Below are 22,347 nucleotides of genomic sequence, written 5' to 3'. Positions count from 1 at the left end.
AAACACATTGAAACACATTGAAACATACTGAAACACATTGAAACACATTGAAACATACTGAAACATACTGAATCACACTGAAACACAACATTGAAACACATTGAAACATACTGAAACACAACATTGAAACATACTGAAACACATTGAAACACAACATTGAAACAGTGAAACACATTGAAACATACTGAAACACATTGAAACACAACATTGAAACATAGTGAAACACATTGAAACACATTGAAACACAACATTGAAACATACTGAAACACATTGAAACACAACATTGAAACATACTGAAACACATTGAAACACACTGAAACACATTGAAACATACTGAAACACATTGAAACACAACATTGAAACATACTGAAACACATTGAAACACACTGAAACACATTGAAACATACTGAAACACATTGAAACACAACATTGAAAAATACTGAAACACATTGAAACACATTGAAACACATTGAAACACACTGAAACACATTGAAACACAACATTGAAACATACTGAAACACATTGAAACACACTGAAACACATTGAAACATACTGAAACACATTGAAACACAACATTGAAACATACTGAATCACACTGAAACACAACAGTGAAACACATTGAAACATACTGAAACACATTGAAACATACTGAAACACACTGAAACACATTGAAACACATTGAAACATACTGAAACATACTGAAACACATTGAAACACATTGAAACATACTGAAACACACTGAAACACAACATTGAAACATACTGAAACACATTGAAACACATTGAAACATACTGAAACACATTGAAACACATTGAAACATACTGAAACATACTGAATCACACTGAAACACAACATTGAAACACATTGAAACATACTGAAACACAACATTGAAACATACTGAAACACATTGAAACACAACATTGAAACAGTGAAACACATTGAAACATACTGAAACACATTGAAACACAACATTGAAACATAGTGAAACACATTGAAACACATGGAAACATACTGAAACACAACATTGAAACATACTGAAACACATTGAAACACAACATTGAAACATAGTGAAACACATTGAAACACATTGAAACACAACATTGAAACATACTGAAACACATTGAAACACAACATTGAAACATACTGAAACACATTGAAACACATTGAAACACAACATTGAAACATACTGAAACACATTGAAACACAACATTGAAACATAGTGAAACACATTGAAACATACTGAAACAGAACATTGAAACATACTGAAACACATTGAAACACAACATTGAAACATACTGAAACACAACATTGAAACATACTGAAACACAACATTGAAACATACTGAAACACATTGAAACACATTGAAACATAGTGAAACACAACATTGAAACATACTGAAACACATTGAAACACAACATTGAAACATACTGAAACACATTGAAACACAACATTGAAACATACTGAAACACAACATTGAAACATACTGAAACACATTGAAACACAACATTGAAACATACTGAAACACATTGAAACACATTGAAACATAATGAAACACATTGAAACACATTGAAACACATTAAAACACATTGAAACATACTGAAACACATTGAAACACAATATTGAAACATACTGAAACACATTGAAACACACTGAAACACATTGAAACACAACATTGAAACATACTGAAACACATTGAAACACAACATTGAAACATACTGAAACACATTGAAACACAACATTGAAACATACTGAAACACATTGAAACACATTGAAACACATTGAAACACAACATTGAAACATACTGAAAGACAACATTGAAACATACTGAAAGACAACATTGAAACATACTGAAACACATTGAAACACAACATTGAAACATACTGAAACACATTGAAACACAACATTGAAACATACTGAAACACATTGAAACACAACATTGAAACATAGTGAAACACATTGAAACACAACATTGAAACATACTGAAAGACAACATTGAAACATACTGAAACACATTGAAACACAACATTGAAACATACTGAAACACATTGAAACACACTGTGATCTCATTCATTTAAATAGTTGTGTTTTATGTCTGGATATGATGAAAGCTGATCAATAAACATGAAGTTGAAGCGTGGTGAAACATGTTTCAGATGGTTTGAATAAACATGTTGTACGTCCACCTCTTCCAGAGTGGGACGTGACTCAGCGGCTCTTCATCAGCACCACGCTGCGTGGGCGGCAGGGGGGCGGAGTCTATTCAGAGAAGACATGACACACACAGCACAAAGAGACTGGCAGCGTGGTGCCTTTAATGAAGTGAACAGAGCGTGGGAGTTCAGAGCGCTGGAGGCAACAGGACTAGCTGGAGCGAAGGCAGACAAATGAGGAAAGAGGCTGAAACGGGTCTTCAACTGAGGCTCTGGCTGCTCCTGTGATGTATGAACATATGTATATGATGATGTATGAACATATGTATATGATGATGTATGAACATATGTATATGATGCTGTATGAACATATGTATATGATGATGTATGAACATATGTATATGATGCTGTATGAACATATGTATATGATGCTGTATGAACATATGTATATGATGCTATATGAACATATGTATATGATGATGTATGAACATATGTATATGATGCTATATGAACATATGTATATGATGCTGTATGAACATATGTATATGATGCTGTATGAACATATGTATATGATGATGTATGAACATATGTATATGATGATGTATGAACATATGTATATGATGCTGTATGAACATATGTATATGATGCTGTATGAACATATGTATATGATGCTATATGAACATATGTATATGATGCTGTATGAACATATGTATATGATGCTATATGAACATATGTATATGATGCTATATGAACATATGTATATGATGATATATGAACATATGTATATGATGCTGTATGAACATATGTATATGATGCTATATGAACATATGTATATGATGATGTATGAACATATGTATATGATGATGTATGAACATATGTATATGATGCTATATGAACATATGTATATGATGCTATATGAACATATGTATATGATGATGTATGAACATATGTATATGATGATGTATGAACATATGTATATGATGCTGTATGAACATATGTATATGATGATGTATGAACATATGTATATGATGATGTATGAACATATGTATATGATGCTGTATGAACATATGTATATGATGATATATGAACATATGTATATGATGCTATATGAACATATGTATATGATGCTATATGAACATATGTATATGATGCTGTATGAACATATGTATATGATGCTATATGAACATATGTATATGATGCTGTATGAACATATGTATATGATGCTATATGAACATATGTATATGATGATGTATGAACATATGTATATGATGCTGTATGAACATATGTATATGATGCTGTATGAACATATGTATATGATGCTATATGAACATATGTATATGATGCTATATGAACATATGTATATGATGCTATATGAACATATGTATATGATGATGTATGAACATATGTATATGATGCTATATGAACATATGTATATGATGCTATATGAACATATGTATATGATGATGTATGAACATATGTATATGATGCTGTATGAACATATGTATATGATGATGTATGAACATATGTATATGATGATGTATGAACATATGTATATGATGATGTATGAACATATGTATATGATGATGTATGAACATATGTATATGATGCTGTATGAACATATGTATATGATGCTATATGAACATATGTATATGATGCTATATGAACATATGTATATGATGCTATATGAACATATGTATATGATGATGTATGAACATATGTATATGATGCTATATGAACATATGTATATGATGCTATATGAACATATGTATATGATGATGTATGAACATATGTATATGATGCTGTATGAACATATGTATATGATGATGTATGAACATATGTATATGATGCTGTATGAACATATGTATATGATGATGTATGAACATATGTATATGATGATGTATGAACATATGTATATGATGATGTATGAACATATGTATATGATGCTGTATGAACATATGTATATGATGCTATATGAACATATGTATATGATGATGTATGAACATATGTATATGATGATGTATGAACATATGTATATGATGATATATGAACATATGTATATGATGCTATATGAACATATGTATATGATGATGTATGAACATATGTATATGATGCTATATGAACATATGTATATGATGATGTATGAACATATGTATATGATGCTGTATGAACATATGTATATGATGATGTATGAACATATGTATATGATGATGTATGAACATATGTATATGATGATGTATGAACATATGTATATGATGCTATATGAACATATGTATATGATGCTATATGAACATATGTATATGATGATGTATGAACATATGTATATGATGATGTATGAACATATGTATATGATGCTATATGAACATATGTATATGATGATGTATGAACATATGTATATGATGCTATATGAACATATGTATATGATGATGTATGAACATATGTATATGATGATGTATGAACATATGTATATGATGCTGTATGAACATATGTATATGATGCTGTATGAACATATGTATATGATGCTATATGAACATATGTATATGATGATGTATGAACATATGTATATGATGCTATATGAACATATGTATATGATGCTGTATGAACATATGTATATGATGCTATATGAACATATGTATATGATGATGTATGAACATATGTATATGATGCTGTATGAACATATGTATATGATGCTATATGAACATATGTATATGATGATGTATGAACATATGTATATGATGATGTATGAACATATGTATATGATGATGTATGAACATATGTATATGATGATGTATGAACATATGTATATGATGCTATATGAACATATGTATATGATGATGTATGAACATATGTATATGATGATGTATGAACATATGTATATGATGATGTATGAACATATGTATATGATGATGTATGAACATATGTATATGATGCTGTATGAACATATGTATATGATGATATATGAACATATGTATATGATGATGTATGAACATATGTATATGATGATGTATGAACATATGTATATGATGCTGTATGAACATATGTATATGATGATGTATGAACATATGTATATGATGCTATATGAACATATGTATATGATGATATATGAACATATGTATATGATGATGTATGAACATATGTATATGATGCTGTATGAACATATGTATATGATGATGTATGAACATATGTATATGATGCTGTATGAACATATGTATATGATGATGTATGAACATATGTATATGATGCTGTATGAACATATGTATATGATGATGTATGAACATATGTATATGATGATGTATGAACATATGTATATGATGCTATATGAACATATGTATATGATGATGTATGAACATATGTATATGATGATATATGAACATATGTATATGATGATGTATGAACATATGTATATGATGATGTATGAACATATGTATATGAGGTAATAAAATAAAATTGGACCTTGAGGTGAAACAGCTGGCGGTTACAAAGTGACATTTCACTGAGGTTTGTTTATGAATATGTTGTTTGTAGTGTAAACAAACAAAGATGCTGCTTATGAGCGCAGTGTGTGAACTCAGTTATTGTCAAGAGGAAACCTGAATATTTGTAATAAACTCAACCATATCCATAGTCCAAAATATAAATAACCCAAATAGTTTAAATTTAGCTCACTTTTATTTGGCAGATCATAACTTTTTACAAAGGTCAACGTCATGAAAAACACAAAGAAAGCAGAATAGAAGAGTCTCTTCCAATATAAAAATAGAACCTTTCATTTTCTCAGGGAGGAGGAGCAGCAGCCAATCGGCTCATAGGGTCAGGGGTCACCTGACCAGACAGGAAGTGCAGGTCTACATGCTGTACTTGTTGACTCCAGGTGATAGTCGGTATCACAGAGGGAGGGTGTGGCCAAGTCTGTCAATGTCTTTTCTCACAGTTAGAGGTCAGGGGTCATCAGGCATCTCACACTTCCTGTTTCGGACCTGAACCACTTCCTTCCTGTCCTTCAGGAAGTTTCCGAAGGCGTCTCCCTCTTTGCTCTCCTCCGTTGCTGCAAAGGAAACAACAAGATTCTTAAAAACATTAATATCTATAACATTAAGTCCCTATGTTATCAGAGCAGCTTGTGCATGTGAGCATCACGTGAGGTTCCTGTTAGTGCACGTGAGGTTCCTGTTAGTGCACGTGAGGTTCCTCTTGGTGCATGTGAGGCTCCTGTTAGTGCACGTGAGGTTCCTGTTAGTGCACGTGAGGTTCCTCTTGGTGCACGTGAGGTTCCTCTTGGTGCACGCGAGGTTCCTGTTAGTGCACGTGAGGTTCCTGTTAGTGCACGTGAGGTTCCTGTTAGTGCATGTGAGGTTCCTCTTGGTGCACGTGAGGTTCCTCTTGGTGCACGCGAGGTTCCTCTTGGTGCACGCGAGGTTCCTCTTGGTGCACGCGAGGTTCCTCTTGGTGCACGCGAGGTTCCTCTTGGTGCACGCGAGGTTCCTCTTGGTGCACGCGAGGTTCCTGTTAGTGCACGTGAGGTTCCTGTTAGTGCACGCGAGGTTCCTGTCAGTGCACGCGAGGTTCCTGTTAGTGCACGTGAGGTTCCTGTTAGTGCACGTGAGGTTCCTGTTAGTGCACGCGAGGTTCCTGTCAGTGCACGCGAGGTTCCTGTCAGTGCACGCGAGGTTCCTGTTAGTGCACGTGAGGTTCCCGTTAGTGCATGTGAGGTTCCTGTTAGTGCATGCGAGGTTCCCGTTAGTGCACGTGAGGTTCCTGTTAGTGCACGTGAGGTTCCCGTTAGTGCACGTGAGGTTCCTGTTAGTGCACGTGAGGTTCCCGTAAGTGCATGTGAGGTTCCCGTAAGTGCACGTGAGGTTCCCGTTAGTGCACGTGAGGTTCCTGTTAGTGCACGTGAGGTTCCCGTTAGTGCATGTGAGGTTCCCGTAAGTGCATGTGAGGTTCCCGTAAGTGCACGTGAGGTTCCCGTAAGTGCATGTGAGGTTCCCGTTAGTGCACGTGAGGTTCCCGTTAGTGCATGTGAGGTTCCTGTTAGTGCATGTGAGGTTCCTGTTAGTGCACGTGAGGTTCCTGTAGTGCACGTGAGGTTCCCGTTAGTGCATGTGAGGTTCCCGTTAGTGCACGTGAGGTTCCCGTAAGTGCACGTGAGGTTCCTGTTAGTGCATGTGAGGTTCCTGTTAGTGCACGTGAGGTTCCCGTTAGTGCACGTGAGGTTCCCGTTAGTGCACGTGAGGTTCCTGTTAGTGCACGTGAGGTTCCCGTAAGTGCACGTGAGGTTCCTGTTAGTGCATGTGAGGTTCCCGTAAGTGCACGTGAGGTTCCTGTTAGTGCATGTGAGGTTCCCGTTAGTGCACGTGAGGTTCCCGTTAGTGCACGTGAGGTTCCTGTCCTCACCGCTGTGGTCGATGTCGTCCGTGTCACTATCCTCGTCCTCCTCGCTGTCATCAGGGTTACCGCGTGTCATGATGAGGTCACTGGGCCCGGCCATGTCTGGGGACATCACAGAGGCTTTTATTGTGAAACAGTCACAGGAAGCTGCACATCAGAAACATTAATGCTGGATGAGAAGTAACAGTATATATATATATATATATATATATATATATATATATATATATATATATATATATATATCTCTACACACACACACACACACACATATATCTACACACACACCTGGTGGAGGGGTGCTGGTCATGTGCACCGCGCCCAGGTCCTTCCTGAGCCGCTCCAGCTGCTCCTGCTGCTTCCTGCTCTGAGCCTCCGCCTGGTGGACAGGAAGTCAGTGAACACTTCAAAATAAAAGTCCTGCTTCTCTCTGGAAACAGAACCACGGTGACTAGAAGTCTTCAGTGAAGAATAGTTCTAAGTATAACTATAGAATCTGTGTATCCAACAGGACTTAAGGATGAAATGTCATTTTGAGCTTAGTTTTGGTTCCTCACACGCGATGCGTTCAAGGACCGTCGGTAAAGATCGTAGAGGATTAAAACACAACAGACAGACGGTCACAAACACTCACCAGCTGTTTGCGGAGTCTCTCGTACTCAGGTCGATAGTCCCTGAGGAGGAGGAGGAGGAGGAAGAGGAGGTGGAGGAAGAGGGAGAGGAAGAGGAGGTGGAGGAAGAGGAGGTGGAGGAAGAGGGAGAGGAAGAGGAAGAGGAAGAGAGGGGAGGGAGAGGAAGAGGAAGAGGTGGAGGAAGAGGAGGTGGAGGAAGAGGGAGAGGAAGAGGAAGAGAGGGGAGGGAGAGGAAGAGGTGGAGGAAGAGGGAGAGGAAGAGAGGGGAGGGAGAGGAAGAGGAAGAGAGAGGAAGAGGAAGAGGGAGAGGAAGAGGAAGAGAGGGGAGGGAGAGGAAGAGGGAGAGGGAGAGAGAGGAAGAGGAGGTGGAGGAAGAGGGAGAGGAAGACGAGGGGAGGGGAGGGAGAGGAAGAGGAAGAGGAGGTGGAGGAAGAGGGAGAGGGAGAGGAAGAGAGAAAGAGGAGGAGGAAGAAGAAGAGGAAGAGAGAGAAAGAGGAGGAGGGAGAGATACTTTAGTTCAACCTCCTTCATGAATCAGACCTCTTGGTTTATGATCAACACTTTAATACTCGTTTAAATGTAATAAAGTGATTTATAAATGTGACATTTTAGTTTAAAGATGATTAATTCACACATTCCTTCAGTTCTAGTTAAATTAACATTGAATGAACGTTGTGCTGCTTCAGTGGATTACTAAAGATAAAGGTATTCAATCAATACGAATGTAAACAAATATAAATATATATAATATAGTGGAGCAGCTTTTGAACACATGGAGACCTCTGAAGCTCAGAGTGGAACATCTACACTATCGGGGATCAAGGACTGAGGGATCAAGGACTGAGGGATCAAGGACGCCCTTTAAAGGGAAGAGGAACCATGCTGTAAAATAAAAGTCACCTCTCGTACTCCTGGGCGGCGTCCTCCACCTGAACGAACAGCTCGTCCAATCCGCTTCCTGTCACCGCGGACACGCCCACCACCTGAGGACAGGGAGGAGGGGCCTTTAGAACGAGGTTCTCCTGACTCCTTTGTTCTGGTGCTAGGTTCTACCGACTCCTTGGTTCTCCTGCCGGTTCTACCGACTTCTTGGTTGTGATGCTGGGTTCTACCGACTCCTTGGTTCTCCTGCCGGTTCTACCGACTCCTTTGTTCTCCTGCAGGGTTTTACCGACTCCTTTGTTCTCCTGCCAGGTTCTACCGACTCCTTTGTTCTCCTGCCAGGTTCTACCGACTCCTTTGTTCTCCTGCCAGGTTCTACCGACTCCTTGGTTCTCCTGCCGTGTTCTACCGACTCCTTGGTTGTGATGCTGGGTTCTACCGACTCCTTTGTTTTCCTGCCAGGTTCTACCGACTCCTTGGTTCTCCTGCCGGTTCTACCGACTTCTTGGTTCTCCTGCTGGGTTCTACCGAATACTTGGTTCTGATGCCGGGTTCTACCGACTCCTGTTTTCCTGCCGGTTCTACCGACTCCTTTGTTCTCCTGCCGGGTTCTACCGACTCCTTTGTTTTCCTGCCAGGTTCTACCGACTCCTTGGTTGTGATGCCGGGTTCTACCGACTCCTTGGTTGTGATGCTGGGTTCTACCGACTCCTTGGTTGTGATGTGGGTTCTACCGACTCCTTTGTTCCCCTGCCGGGTTCTACCGACTCCTTTGTTCTCCTGCCGGGTTCTACCGACTCCTTTGTTTTCCTGCCAGGTTCTACCGACTCCTTGGTTGTGATGCCGGGTTCTACCGACTCCTTGGTTGTGATGCCGGGTTCTACCGACTCCTTGGTTGTGATGCTGGGTTCTACCGACTCCTTGGTTGTGATGCTGGGTTCTACCGACTCCTTTGTTCCCCTGCCGGGTTCTACCGACTCCTTTGTTCTCCTGCCGGTTCTACCGACTCCCGTTTTCCTGCCGGGTTCTACTGACTCCTTTATTCTGATGCTGGGTTCTACTGACTCCTTTATTCTGATGCTGGGTTCTACTGACTCCTTTATTCTGATGCTGGGTTCTACTGACTCCTTTATTCTGATGCTGGGTTCTACTGACTCCTTTATTCTGATGCTGGGTTCTACTGACTCCTTTATTTTGATGCTGGGTTCTACTGACTCCTTTATTCTGATGCTGGGTTCTACTGACTCCTTTATTTTGATGCTGGGTTCTACTGACTCCTTTATTCTGATGCTGGGTTCTACTAGTGGGAAACATGCTCATGAGGTCGACGGTGTTAGAAGTACGTAATACTTATAAAGGAAAAACGATGACTTAAGGAACAGTAGTGTGTGCTGGTGTGAGGTTCTCCTCGTTAGTCCGTTTTACTGCAGTAGTACCAGAACACAATCCTAGACGGTTTAATATCACTTTAAATGTACACTATATTTAGAATATCACCTCCTTCATGTTGGAGAACTGAGGCGGTTCTCAAACACACCAGACTCACAAAAACAGAGATTCTCCCTCTCAGAACAGGAGAATGTTGGTTCTGTTGGTTCCTTCTGTAGGTTCTTTTGTGTAGGTTCCTTTGAGTTGGTTCCTTCTGTAGGTTCCTTTGAGTTGCTTCCTTCTGTAGGTTCCTTTGTGTTGGTTCCTTTGCGTTGTTATGAACACGGACAGACCAACAGGTGCAGATGTTCTGAGAGGTACGATAACAGCTTCAGTTCTCCATCAGAAAGGTCAATATTCTAAATGCAGCGTTCACATAAACCGATATTGGTTCTTCTCGGAGTCTAAAATAGGTCCACACTAACACTAATCTGGTAGGTACAGACCCCAGGTCAGATCCTCTATCACACTCCAATCACTAATCTGGCTGGTTGGTACAGACCCCAGGTCAGATCATATATCACTAATCTGGCTGGTTGGTACAGACCCCAGGTCAGATCATATATCACTAATCTGGTTGGTACAGACCCCAGGTCAGATCATATATCACTAATCTGGCTGGTTGGTACAGACCCCAGGTCAGATCATATATCACTAATCTGGCTGGTTGGTACAGACCCCAGGTCAGATCATATATCACTAATCTGGTTGGTACAGACCCCAGGTCAGATCATATATCACTAATCTGGCTGGTTGGTACAGACCCCAGGTCAGATCATATATCACTAATCTGGCTGGTTGGTACAGACCCCAGGTCAGATCATATATCACTAATCTGGTTGGTTGGTACAGACCCCAGGTCAGATCATATATCACTAATCTGGTTGGTACAGACCCCAGGTCAGATCATATATCACTAATCTGGCTGGTTGGTACAGACCCCAGGTCAGATCATATATCACTAATCTGGCTGGTTGGTACAGACCCCAGGTCAGATCATATATCACTAATCTGGCTGGTTGGTACAGACCCCAGGTCAGATCATATATCACTAATCTGGCTGGTTGGTACAGACCCCAGGTCAGATCATATATCACTAATCTGGCTGGTTGGTACAGACCCCAGGTCAGATCATATATCACTAATCTGGCTGGTTGGTACAGACCCCAGGTCAGATCATATATCACTAATCTGGCTGGTTGGTACAGACCCCAGGTAGAGACTTGGGGTCTGTACCAACCAGCCAGATTAGTGATAGGAGTGAATGGATGCGCCTCCAGCCGGCCTCTCACCCTCAGGTTGGTGTAGAACTCGTCCAGGACCAGACTCATGGAGCGCGTCAGGTTGCTGACGTACGAGGTCTCCTGGTTCAGAGCATCCTGGAAGACCTCGAAGTCCTGCATCCACTCCACGGCGAAGCTGTGGTCGATGATGTCAGTCTGCACAAACGACAACAAGTCAACGACGTGAAGAGAGAAGTGGAGCGAGGAGATGAAACAGGAAGTGAGCTCACTTTGTTCATGGCGACGATGAAAGGCAGCTTGGTCTTGTAGAGAATACTGGAGGGGGAAGGAGACAAGCACTGAGACCAGACTCATAGGGTTAGGGGGTCAAAGCACTGAGACCAGACTCATAGGGTTAGGGGGTCAAAGCACTGAGACCAGACTCATAGGGTTAGGGGGTCAAAGCACTGAGACCAGACTCATAGGGTTAGGGGGTCAAAGCACTGAGACCAGACCCATAGGGTTAGGGGGTCAAAGCACTGAGACCAGACTCATAGGGTTAGGGGGTCAAAGCACTGAGACCAGACTCATAGGGTTAGGGGGTCAAAGCACTGAGACCAGACTCATAGGGTTAGGGGGTCAAAGCACTGAGACCAGACTCATAGGGTTAGGGGGTCAAAGCACTGAGACCAGACTCATAGGGTTAGGGGGTCAAAGCACTGAGACCAGACTCATAGGGTTAGGGGGTCAAAGCACTGAGACCAGACTCATAGGGTTAGGGGGTCAAAGCACTGAGACCAGACTCATAGGGTTAGGGGGTCAAAGCACTGAGACCAGACTCATAGGGTTAGGGGGTCAAAGCACTGAGACCAGACTCATAGGGTTAGGGGGTCAAAGCACTGAGACCAGACTCATAGGGTTAGGGGGTCAAATCTAAATATTTAACATGCGATGACATCATCGATGACCTCATGGTGGTTGGTCCGTACCTGCAGGCGTACAGCATGTTGGACATGAAGGTGACGGGGCTGACGCTGCGGGACGTGTCCATCACGTAGATCACCACGCAGGGGAAGGACGACGCCTGAAACACAGAACACCAATGAAGCGCTCTGTCGTCTGGATTTTCAAAATAAAAGACCTGCTCCTCTCTGGAGAAGTATATATATATATATATATTAAACTATTGTCATGTTTCCATTCTCTCCTCTCTTTCTGGATACGATAAACGATGTAGTTTAAGAGTCGGACCCACCAGAGTCTCTGTGATGATGGTTCCAGACGCAGACCAGGTGAAGACTTCAATCTGACCCGGGGTGTCGATCAGCACGTAGCTGCAGAGGACAGGAGATAGGAGACAAGAGATAGGAGATAGGAGATATGAGACAAGAAATAGGAGACGAGAGACAGGAGACAAGAGACAAGAGATGACAGGAAATAGGAGACAGGAGATAGGAGACAGGAGACAAGAGATGACAGGAAAGAGGAGACAGGAGATAAGAGACAGGAAATAGGAGACAAGAGGCAAGAGATGACAGGAAAGAGGAGACAGGAGATAAGAAATAGGAGACAGGAAATAGGAGACAAGAGATGAGACGGGAGACAGGAGTCTTAGTCTGAAGCTGAAATGTGTTCAACAGGAAGAAGCTTTGCTCACCGGTGATCCTGCTGCTTCTTCTCCAGGAACTGCATCACCTGAAGAACCATGGAGACATGCATCGTTCATCAAAGCATTCAGATCCTCCTCATGAAGAACAGAAGACCATGAAGACACATCATGAAGAACAGAAGACCATGAAGACACATCATGAAGAACAGAAGACCATGGAGACACATCATGAAGAACAGAAGACCATGAAGACACATCATGAAGAACAGAAGACCATGGAGACACATCATGAAGAACAGAAGACCATGAAGACACATCATGAAGAACAGAAGACCATGAAGACACATCATGAAGAACAGAAGACCATGAAGACACATGATGAAGAACAGAAGACCATGGAGACACATCATGAAGAACAGAAGACCATGGAGACACATCATGAAGAACAGAAGACCATGAAGACACATCATGAAGAACAGAAGACCATGGAGAACAGAAGACCATGGAGACACATGATGAAGAACAGAAGACCATGGAGACACATCATGAAGAACAGAAGACCATGAAGACACATCATGAAGAACAGAAGACCATGGAGACACATCATGAAGAACAGAAGACCATGGAGAACAGAAGACCATGGAGACACATGATGAAGAACAGAAGACCATGGAGACACATCATGAAGAACAGAAGACCATGAAGACACATCATGAAGAACAGAAGACCATGGAGACACATCATGAAGAACAGAAGACCATGGAGACACATGATGAAGAACAGAAGACCATGAAGAACAGAAGACCATGGAGACACATGATGAAGAACAGAAGACCATGGAGACACATCATGAAGAACAGAAGACCATGAAGAACAGAAGACCATGGAGACACATGATGAAGAACAGAAGACCATGGAGACACATCATGAAGAACAGAAGACCATGAAGAACAGAAGACCATTGAGACACATGATGAAGAACAGAAGACCATGGAGACACATCATGAAGAACAGAAGACCATGGAGACACATCATGAAGAACAGAAGACCATGAAGAACAGAAGACCATGGAGACACATCATGAAGAACAGAAGACCATGGAGACACATCATGAAGAACAGAAGACCATGGAGACACATCATGAAGAACAGAAGACCATGGAGACACATCATGAAGAACAGAAGACCATGGAGACACATCATGAAGAACAGAAGACCATGAAGAACAGAAGACCATGGAGACACATGATGAAGAACAGAAGACCATGGAGACACATCATGAAGAACAGAAGACCATGAAGAACAGAAGACCATGGAGACACATGATGAAGAACAGAAGACCATGAAGACACATGATGAAGAACAGAAGACCATGGAGACACATCATGAAGAACAGAAGACCATGAAGACACATCATGAAGAACAGAAGACCATGGAGACACATCATGAAGAACAGAAGACCATGGAGACACATCATGAAGAACAGAAGACCATGAAGACACATCATGAAGAACAGAAGACCATGGAGACACATGATGAAGAACAGAAGACCATGGAGACACATCATGAAGAACAGAAGACCATGGAGACACATCATGAAGAACAGAAGACCATGAAGAACAGAAGACCATGGAGAACAGAAGACCATGGAGAACAGAAGACCATGAAGAACAGAAGACCATGGAGACACATCATGAAGAACAGAAGACCATGGAGAACAGAAGACCATGGAGAACAGAAGACCATGAAGAACAGAAGACCATGGAGACACATCATGAAGAACAGAAGACCATGAAGAACAGAAGACCATGGAGAGACATCATGAAGAACAGAAGACCATGGAGACACATCATGAAGAACAGAAGACCATGAAGATCATAAGACCATGGAGAACAGAAGACCATGGAGAACAGAAGACCATGAAGAACAGAAGACCATGAAGACACATGATGAAGAACAGAAGACCATGAAGAACATAAGACCATGGAGAACAGAAGACCATGGAGAACAGAAGACCATGAAGAACAGAAGACCATGAAGAACAGAAGACCATGAAGACACATCATGAAGAACAGAAGACCATGAAGAACAGAAGACCATGGAGACACATCATGAAGAACAGAAGACCATGAAGAACAGAAGACCATGGAGACACATCATGAAGAACAGAAGACCATGAAGAACAGAAGACCATGGAGACACATCATGAAGAACAGAAGACCATGAAGAACAGAAGACCATGGAGACACATCATGAAGAACAGAAGACCATGGAGACACATCATGAAGAACAGAAGACCATGGAGACACATCATGAAGAACAGAAGACCATGGAGACACATCATGAAGAACAGAAGACCATGGAGACACATGATGAAGAACAGAAGACCATGGAGACACATCATGAAGAACAGAAGACCATGGAGACACATCATGAAGAACAGAAGACCATGGAGACACATGATGAAGAACAGAAGACCATGGAGACACATCATGAAGAACAGAAGACCATGAAGAACAGAAGACCATGGAGACACATCATGAAGAACAGAAGACCATGAAGACACATGATGAAGAACAGAAGACCATGAAGACACATCATGAAGAACAGAAGACCATGAAGACACATCATGAAGAACAGAAGACCATGGAGACACATCATGAAGAACAGAAGACCATGGAGACACATCATGAAGAACAGAAGACCATGGAGACACATCATGAAGAACAGAAGACCATGGAGACACATCATGAAGAACAGAAGACCATGAAGAACAGAAGACCATGGAGAACAGAAGACCATGGAGAACAGAAGACCTTGAAGAACAGAAGACCATGGAGACACATCATGAAGAACAGAAGACCATGGAGAACAGAAGACCATGGAGAACAGAAGACCATGAAGAACAGAAGACCATGGAGACACATCATGAAGAACAGAAGACCATGAAGAACAGAAGACCATGGAGAGACATCATGAAGAACAGAAGACCATGGAGACACATCATGAAGAACAGAAGACCATGAAGATCATAAGACCATGGAGAACAGAAGACCATGGAGAACAGAAGACCATGAAGAACAGAAGACCATGAAGACACATGATGAAGAACAGAAGACCATGAAGAACATAAGACCATGGAGAACAGAAGACCATGGAGAACAGAAGACCATGAAGAACAGAAGACCATGAAGAACAGAAGACCATGAAGACACATCATGAAGAACAGAAGACCATGAAGAACAGAAGACCATGGAGACACATCATGAAGAACAGAAGACCATGAAGAACAGAAGACCATGGAGACACATCATGAAGAACAGAAGACCATGGAGAACAGAAGACCATGAAGAACAGAAGACCATGGAGTCACATCATGAAGAACAGAAGACCATGGAGAACAGAAGACCATGGAGAACAGAAGACCATGGAGACACATCATGGAGAACAGAAGACCATGGAGAACAGAAGACCATGGAGACACATCATGGAGAACAGAAGACCATGGAGAACAGAAGACCATGGAGACACATCATGGAGAACAGAAGACCATGGAGAACAGAAGACCATGGAGACTCATCATGGAGAACAGAAGACCATGGAGAACAGAAGACCATGGAGACACATCATGGAGAACAGAAGACCATGGAGACACATCATGGAGAACAGAAGACCATGGAGAACAGAAGACCATGGAGACTCATCATGGAGAACAGAAGACAATGGAGAACAGAAGACCATGGAGACACATCATGGAGAACAGAAGACCATGAAGAACAGAAGACCATGGAGACACATCATGGAGAACAGAAGACCATGGAGAACAGAAGACCATGGAGACTCATCATGGAGAACAGAAGACCATGGAGAACAGAAGACCATGGAGACACATCATGGAGAACAGAAGACCATGGAGAACAGAAGACCATGGAGACACATCATGGAGAACAGAAGACCATGAAGAACAGAAGACCATGGAGACACATCATGGAGAACAGAAGACCATGGAGAACAGAAGACCATGGAGACACATCATGGAGAACAGAAGACCATGGAGACTCATCATGGAGAACAGAAGACCATGGAGAACAGAAGACCATGGAGACACATCATGGAGAACAGAAGACCATGGAGACACATCATGAAGAACAGAAGACCATGGAGACACATCATGAAGAACAGAAGACCATGGAGACACATCATGAAGAACAGAAGACCATGGAGAACAGAAGACCATGGAGACACATCATGAAGAACAGAAGACCATGGAGACACATCATGAAGAACAGAAGACCATGGAGAACAGAAGACCATGGAGACACATCATGAAGAACAGAAGACCATGGAGACACATCATGAAGAACAGAAGACCATGGAGAACAGAAGACCATGGAGACACATCATGAAGAACAGAAGACCATGGAGAACAGAAGACCATGGAGACACATCATGAAGAACAGAAGACCATGGAGAACAGAAGACCATGGAGACATGCGTTCACATCCTCGTACGCCGTCTCTTCGCTCTGTAGTTCACGGAGGAGGCGGAGTCACACAGGTCACCTGATCGAAGCGCGTGGCGAACAGGTTGAGAGACGTCACGATGCCCCCGTTGGGCCCCAGGCCGTACTGCTTCATCACCTCCTTGTAGTTCACGGTGTCCCTGATGTCTGCAGACAGAAGACGGGTTGAAGGCTACGGCATTAGCTCGCTGGCTAACTCCACCATGCTTTCATGCTGCAGTAACAGACACAAGGACCTGCTGGGTTTAGAGGACTTTATGAGTTATGATCATATCTAGGGAAGGTTTATAGAAAGAGGACTCAAGAGGGTCCAGGAGACCAGGACTCAAGGAGGGTCCTGGTCTCTGAGACCAGGAAGTGGTTCTTGTTCACTCGTCTGGAACCAAATAAGAGATTTTTAAGAGTTTGTTTCTGCGATATAAAAATTTGTTGAATAAAATAGACAAATACATATACTTTTACACTCTGTCTTTGTGGTGTGGATTTTCAAAATAAAAGTCCTGCTCCTCTTTAGAAACAGAACCATCAGGACTAGAACAACTCAGTCTCCTCATGGTGCCACATGACTGCTGGTCTCAGGTGAATCCATCATATTCTCATATACATACATACATACATATATATACATACATATATATATATACATATATATATACATATATATATGTATATATACATACATATATACATATATATATGTATATATACATACATATATATATGTATATATACATACATATATACATATATATATGTATATATACATACATATATATATACATATATATATACATATATGTATATATACATATATATACATACACACACACACACACACACACACACACACACACACACACACACACACACACACACACACACACACACACACACACACACACACACACACACACACACACACACACACACACACACACACACACACACACACACACACACACACACACACACACACACACACACACACACACACACACACGTTCAGTTAAATGTCGGTGTAGTTCCTCACCGATGTTGGCGGGGAAGGGCACCTCGTGGACGGCCGGGTCCAGGTTGATGACGTACGGAGGAGCTTTGACAGAGTGAAGGTGAGCCGTCAGCCTCTGAGGAATCAAACACACGAGCTCAGCTCCTCTACACGTCATGGTTTATACAGAACATCTCCCAGATATGCAGTACCGCTATTACCGCAGGTATAAATATACATACGTACACACTGGAGTCGCAAAGGGGCGGAAAGTTTCCTCGGGAATTTTGAAAAAAAAAAAATGTTCCTACGTTTTTTTGCAAAACCATATAACAGGTAACTTAAATGTAGTTGAGAACAAGACTATGCACGCCGAGCTCACCTGGTCCCTGAATGCAGCACGTTGGGAACATTGTCTGACAGAAACAGAAACGTTCTGTTGTGTTTGAACGTCTTTGTCATCAGTGTCTGAACGTTTCAGCCCTTTGCCTGGCAAGTGTGAGAGCGCCGAGTGGCGTAGAGGCCAAGAGCGGTATTGCAGACAGATTTAAATTATAGCTCCCAACATATTAAATAAAATAACTGAACTAGTTTATATTTTGGAGCTGTTAACTTAGTTCAACATTTTGAATTATGAACTGAACTAGTTCATGTAGAAAGTGAACTTTCCCAACACTGTTTGTCATATAGCATATTAATTACTTGGTAAACTGAAGCCATGTTCATTTTAATACCAAGTTTATTTGTATACAGTAGACTAACTTTACAGCAGTGAGGAGGACGTTGATGAGGTCCAGGAAGAAAACATTTAGACCTGAAAGGATTCAGGGAAAACACTAAAAAAGTTGTATTATAAATGTTTGCATGCATGTCTGCTTATGACGAGGTACATACAGTTAAATTACCAACATTACCAGTTTATTCCCGTGGAAAGTTTTCAACTTTGAATATTCCCAGAATTTTGCAACCCTGGTACACACACACACACACACACACCACCAGGGGGGCGACTCCTCTGGTTGTATAGAAGTCTATGCTTCATGTGTTAAAGCTGCATTCTCTCTCCTGACCACCAGGGGGCGACTCCTCTGGTTGTATAGAAGTCTATGCTTCATGGGATAAAGCTGCATTCTCTCTACTGACCACCAGGGGCGAATCCTCTGGTTGTATAGAAGTCTATGCTTCACGTGTTAAAGCTGCATTCTCTCTCCTGACCACCAGGGGGCGACTCCTCTGGTTGTATAGAAGTCTCTGCTTCATGTGTTAAAGCTGCATTCTCTCTCCTGACCACCAGGGGGCGACTCCTCTGGTTGTATAGAAGTCTATGCTTCACGTGTTAAAGCTGCATTCTCTCTCCTGACCACCAGGGGGCGACTCCTCTGGTTGTATAGAAGTCTATGCTTCACGTGTTAAAGCTGCATTCTCTCTACTGACTGCTTATGACGAGGTACATACAGTTAAATTACCAACATTACCAGTTTATTCCCGTGGAAAGTTTTCAACTTTGAATATTCCCAGAATTTTGCAACCCTGGTACACACACACACACACACACACACACACACACACACACACACACACACACACACACACACACACACACACACACACACACACACACACACACACACACACACACACACACACACACACACACACACACACACACACACACACACACACACACACACACACACACTTCTAGTCTTCCGACCACTCAAAGCGCTTTCACACTACTTGTCAGTTAAGGTGTTAAGCTAAAGTTCACCTGTCCATCAGGTAACTAACATTCACACACTGATGGGAGGAGCTAAGGTTCACCTGTCCATCAGGTAACTAACATTCATACACTGATGGGAGGAGCTAAGGTTCACCTGTACATCAGGTAACTAACATTCACACACTGATGGGAGGAGCTAAGGTTCCACCTGTCCATCAGGTAACTAACATTCACACACTGATGGGAGGAGCTAAGGTTCACCTGTACATCAGGTAACTAACATTCATACACTGATGGGAGGAGCTAAGGTTCCACCTGTCCATCAGGTAACTAACATTCACACACTGATGGGAGGAGCTAAGGTTCACCTGTACATCAGGTAACTAACATTCACACACTGATGGGAGGAGCTAAGGTTCACCTGTACATCAGGTAACTAACATTCACACACTGATGGGAGGAGCTAAGGTTCACCTGTACATCAGGTAACTAACATTCACACACTGATGGGAGGAGCTAAGGTTCACCTGTACATCAGGTAACTAACATTCACACACTGATGGGAGGAGCTAAGGTTCACCTGTACATCAGGTAACTAACATTCACACACTGATGGGAGGAGCTAAGGTTCACCTGTACATCAGGTAACTAACATTCACACACTGATGGGAGGAGCTAAGGTTCACCTGTACATCAGGTAACTAACATTCATACACTGATGGGAGGAGCTAAGGTTCCACCTGTCCATCAGGTAACTAACATTCACACACTGATGGGAGGAGCTAAGGTTCACCTGTACATCAGGTAACTAACATTCATACACTGATGGGAGGAGCTAAGGTTCCACCTGTCCATCAGGTAACTAACATTCACACACAATGACATTTCATAAAATATTGTTATTCACTGTTTATTTTTAATTAATCTCAATGAAGCTTATTGTGTGTAAGTAAATTAATCAATGGCTGAATGTGATGCTAATGCTAATGTGTACTTGTACTCCGGTACATATCTCTAGTTACTCTGCAGCGTCACACACGCCCTCAAACGTACACATGTTAGCAGCTAGCATTAGCCTCCGTCCCTCGCGCAGTGACGCACCGACCTGAACGAAGGTGGTTTTCCCGGAGCCCGCCATGCCGAGCACGAGGAGACACACGGGCTTGTCCCGGGCAGCAGCTCCCGGTGCGCCGCTGTCTTCCCCCGCTGCCGAACCCTCACGGTATTCCGGTAGAACTTCCTCAGCACCGGTACGCTGCTTTGCTTCCGTCATGTTTCCGTGTTGTGTACTGGCTGCCGTAAAGATACCGGTGCTGTCGCAAAGACATGACGCTCCAAGAGAAAAATGGGGAGGAGCGTCAGTATTCACTGCGAACCGCCAGAGGGCGCCCACGACCAGTCTGAATACAAGGAGTCAATACACATAATAAAAACAATAAACATAGAATGAAACAATACACATAATAAAAACAATAAACATAGAATGAAACAATACACATAATAAAAACAATAAACATAGAATGAAACAATACAAATAATAAAAACAATAAACATAGAATGAAACAATACAAATAATAAAAACAATAAACATAGAATGAAACAATACACATAATAAAAACAATAAACATAGAATGAAACAATACACATAATAAAAACAATAAACATAGAATGAAACAATACACATAATAAAAACAATAAACATAGAATGAAACAATACAAATAATAAAAACAATAAACATAGAATGAAACAATACAAATAATAAAAACAATAAACATAGAATGAAACAATACACATAATAAAAACAATAA

General features: G+C 41.5%; 1 protein-coding gene across 1 annotated transcript; it reads right to left on the bottom strand.

Annotated features, from left to right (window-relative positions):
- Positions 1-5,797: 5,797 nt before the first annotated feature.
- gpn1 (GPN-loop GTPase 1) lies at positions 5,798-21,822 on the bottom strand. Its single transcript, XM_034560765.1, has 13 exons — positions 21,644-21,822; positions 18,861-18,954; positions 17,871-17,977; positions 13,358-13,395; positions 12,956-13,034; positions 12,690-12,784; positions 11,991-12,036; positions 11,770-11,916; positions 9,068-9,150; positions 8,170-8,209; positions 7,824-7,914; positions 7,542-7,637; positions 5,798-6,192 (listed from the first exon to the last, which is right to left on the bottom strand). The coding sequence occupies exons 1-13, from the start codon at positions 21,809-21,811 to the stop codon at positions 6,086-6,088; spliced, it is 1,191 nt and encodes a 396-aa protein (XP_034416656.1). The 5' UTR covers positions 21,812-21,822; the 3' UTR covers positions 5,798-6,085.
- Between the last annotated feature and the right edge of the window lie 525 nt (positions 21,823-22,347).

This window comes from Cyclopterus lumpus, chromosome 3, assembly GCF_009769545.1.
Source record: "Cyclopterus lumpus isolate fCycLum1 chromosome 3, fCycLum1.pri, whole genome shotgun sequence".
NCBI classification, from domain to species: Eukaryota; Metazoa; Chordata; class Actinopteri; order Perciformes; family Cyclopteridae; genus Cyclopterus; species Cyclopterus lumpus.
The sequence above is the reverse complement of the archived record's forward strand: the minus strand, read 5'-3'. Positions and strand labels throughout refer to the sequence as shown.